At 37.9% G+C, this 3,532-nt stretch overlaps 1 protein-coding gene across 2 annotated transcripts in view; it reads left to right on the top strand.

Moving 5' to 3' along the window:
- Positions 1 to 2,788, top strand: part of OGT (O-linked N-acetylglucosamine (GlcNAc) transferase) — a 36,530-nt gene extending 33,742 nt beyond the window's left edge. For both annotated transcript variants that reach the window (XM_008567549.1, XM_008567548.1), the window contains exon 22: positions 491 to 2,788. In XM_008567549.1, the coding sequence (XP_008565771.1) occupies positions 491 to 665 (175 nt within the window). In that variant the 3' untranslated portion in view covers positions 666 to 2,788. The remainder of the gene's footprint in view (positions 1 to 490) is intronic.
- Positions 2,789 to 3,532: the final 744 nt, after the last annotated feature.

The raw sequence follows: 3,532 nt of genomic DNA, 5'->3' as shown, positions 1-3,532 counted from the left end.
ATGTGGGATCCGAACCCTCGGCGGGAGCGCCTCTGCGCTTCCCAAGCGGCGCACTAGCGCAATGCACCACCGGGCCGGCCCAGGGTTATGAACTTCTAAGGTTCTTAATATACACATTGCTAAATAGCTTATCAAAAAGGTAAGCACTTTACATTCTAGCAGGTAGTACATAGGCCAATTACCAATTCTTGTTTTTATTTTAAAGGTGGAAATGAGAGGAAACGGAGAAAGCATGGTATCCCTTGGATATACTTGTTTAAGAACTAAATTTTTTTCAGAAAATGTGGGAGTGAACTTGATTTGTACTGTTAGCATTATGTTAGCTGTGACCCTTCCCTTTTTTAGCATTGAGGTAATGGGCCAATCAGAAAAGAAGATAGCGTGAAGTTTGGTCATGTATTTTGCCACAGAGGTGAGTAGGTATTTATAGGGTTTAGTCCTGAGTTTTTGTTCTGATTTGTAAAGGTGATTCTCTTTTTTTATTACTTAGCCTGAAGAAAATTCGTGGCAAAGTCTGGAAGCAGAGAATATCTAGCCCTCTGTTCAACACCAAACAATACACGATGGAACTAGAACGGCTCTATCTTCAGATGTGGGAGCATTATGCAGCTGGCAACAAACCTGACCACATGATTAAGCCTGTTGAAGTCACTGAGTCAGCTTAAATAAAGACTGTGCACAAGAGAATCACCCCTATACCTGAGCCTCAACCTTCTGGGGGAAAGGGAACTATATAACATACCTTTTACTTATCTGTACAGTACCATGTTGCAGATGGGTGATATATAATGATAATAGAATAGCACAGCCAGACTTGCTTCCTGCATGATTGGGAGAGACACAAGACATGGGAAACTGCTGTTCCACAAGGAATCTCCATAGAACTTTGCAGCAACCAGGTGGTGCATAGGTCTGGAAGGTCTGATCTCCCTTGGTCTTCCATGGGATGGTTAGTGTGGAGGGGAGATGTAGATTGTCCAGCCGTTTTGTGATTCCATGGATTGATTGAGTCTTCTGAAATTAAGGTCTTTTTCTTTATATTTTGGGTATTGGAGCTTTTAAAAATGTTTGGTTTCAGGTATTTTTATTCATGTGAAGAGTGTATGATTCTCTTGAGATGAGGTTTTAAGCTAAAATGTTACTCCCTGTTTTAGTTTCTGAACTCTGACAGATTAACAGGGACTTTGCTGGTGTAGTCTTTTATAGGTTTTATAAACCACTCGAGCCTATATCAGTCATTTTAGTGTCTGACCTAATGTTTGGAGCTATCAGTGCTTTATTGGTTTAGATGATGACTCAAAATTTTTCTGGTCCATTTCCTATTTCCTTCTCTCCCTCTCCTTAAGTAGAAATTTTAAGTTTTTTATCTCAGCTAACAAAACCAAGTCTGATTCAAAACATCCCAGAGTGTTTCTCTTAAACACACTATCTGGTGCCAAATGAAAATTCTTAGGAGTGATTATTATTAATTATGAAGGGCACAGTTGTGGTACTGTCATTGATAATAGTATAGATTTTTTTTTTTTTTGCCTAATTTTGACCTATTTCACCAGTGTTTTACCCTTAACTGCCCTTTCTATGCTGCTTCCAAAAGTGATAGTGTCTGTGATAAGATTTTTATCTTCCTTTCTAAAGTTTATTTCTTTTTTTAAGTGAGTCCTGTTCTTCCTATTTCTTTCAGCAGAAATGAAATCCCAGGTAAGTATAAGTATTCAAGTATTTGATCAGTAAGTCACAGTTATCTCCAATACATTAAATATCTTTCATTGAAAAACATAGGTAAAATCTCTAAAGGACCATCTGTGTATACAAGTAATTATTTTTCAGACTTTGTTGGGTATTATATAATAACTGTCTTCTGGGCTTGGTCTTGAGGTTTGTCTAGATTCAGCCTCAGAGGTAGTGAACTGCACTGCTACTTGATTTGGAGTACAAATTAGATTTTAGGCCTCCTGGAGCTTGAGTTCTTGGTATTAATCATAGGAATAAAATTATTGAATTTCAATAAAGGGTTGAGGGCTTGAGGCTTAAACAAGTCAACATATGAATATGTTTTGTCTTGTTGTACTGTACTTATGCTATTCAGTCACAGATAATTTTTCATCTGCTAGTAGTGTTCTAGATGATAATGTCTTTCCAAAGTGCTGAGGCAGTGCACCTATTCTGTAGTTGCAGCTGATGCCTGAATGTATCCTAACTGACAAACTATTGATTAATAAGAACTTGAATTTCTGAAAGATTCTCACTGCTAACCAAATTCTGAGCAAGGAGTCTCAAATGTGATTCTGAACCAGAATTACATGTTAATGAACTTTGTACCTTTTAATAATGTAAATCAAGAAACATCAGATAAGGGATTTCTTAATTTATTTTTTACGTGATTGAAATATGAGTTAAAGGTTGCCAGCATGGTTGCAGATAAACTGGTGTTTGAAGTTCACCAAACTAATGTGGAATAGGATAATATACTTCCAGTGCCCTCAAGGCTGCGTAACCATACAGCCATTTTACATAGCACATCATTCCTCCAATAGGGATGAACTTTTTCCTGGCACGAACAGTAGCCTCTCTGATTGAAGCTTTGCTTATTGTAACAGGCTTTTATTTCCAGGTAACATGTCTGTGGAAGACTTAATTATGAATAGAGATATAGATATTACTGGAAACTAATTGTTTTTTTTCTATTATACTCTGCTTTATCAAAAAAAGTAAAACATTTAAATTGTGCTACAGAAATTCAGAGGTTGTCTTGCGATATTTAAACAATAAATGAATGATTTCCCCTTAATATGGCTGATGTATTTTGTGGCCTTTTATACTGAGTGTTGGACAGAATAATAGGGTCATCCAATGATCAAATCTACATGTCAACAGCTCCAAATAACAAAAGGGCCAGATTTTTCTACTGTAGCTATGATCCTAAGAATTATTTTGTTTTCTTAGTCAAGTCTGGTGGAGAGGTGGGGTCGGTTGGTATGAGCCATTAAAACGACAACAAAGCCTACGACCCCCAACATACCCATTCATGCTTGTTGCTCTTTTGCTTATGACCACTCTGACTTCATCTACCCTTATAGTCTCATTTTTGGCTCTGGGGGCAAAATTCTGTCCTGTACAGTAATTAAACTCAGCCATCAGAGATCAGAACAGGCTGTTTGGCCGCCAGTTTTCTCAGATATAAATGAGAGGTAAAAAGTGGGTTTTTTTTTTCCCCCCCTGATAAAATTTTAGGCAATTTACTTCTCAACTTCTGTGGGTTGCACCCTCAAAGCTTTAATGTAGATTATTGTTTGTTTCCTAAAAGATGATGTGGGGGGCCGGCCCGTGGCTCACTTGGGAGAGTGTGGTGCTGAAAACACCAAGTCAAGGGCTAAGATCCCCTTACTGGTCATCTTTAAAAAAAAAAAAGATATGGGAAGAAAGGTCCACTAGCCTCCTCATAGAAGTTTTGCTTCCATCCTCTTCCATCTGTTGAGAATCTGTATCTGTTATTTCCAGTCTACTTCAGCTCCTCCTGCCTTCACTCTAAAGG

Source organism: Galeopterus variegatus, unplaced genomic scaffold (assembly GCF_000696425.1).
Source record: "Galeopterus variegatus unplaced genomic scaffold, G_variegatus-3.0.2 Scaffold331, whole genome shotgun sequence".
Taxonomy (NCBI): domain Eukaryota; kingdom Metazoa; phylum Chordata; class Mammalia; order Dermoptera; family Cynocephalidae; genus Galeopterus; species Galeopterus variegatus.
The sequence above is the reverse complement of the archived record's forward strand: the minus strand, read 5'-3'. Positions and strand labels throughout refer to the sequence as shown.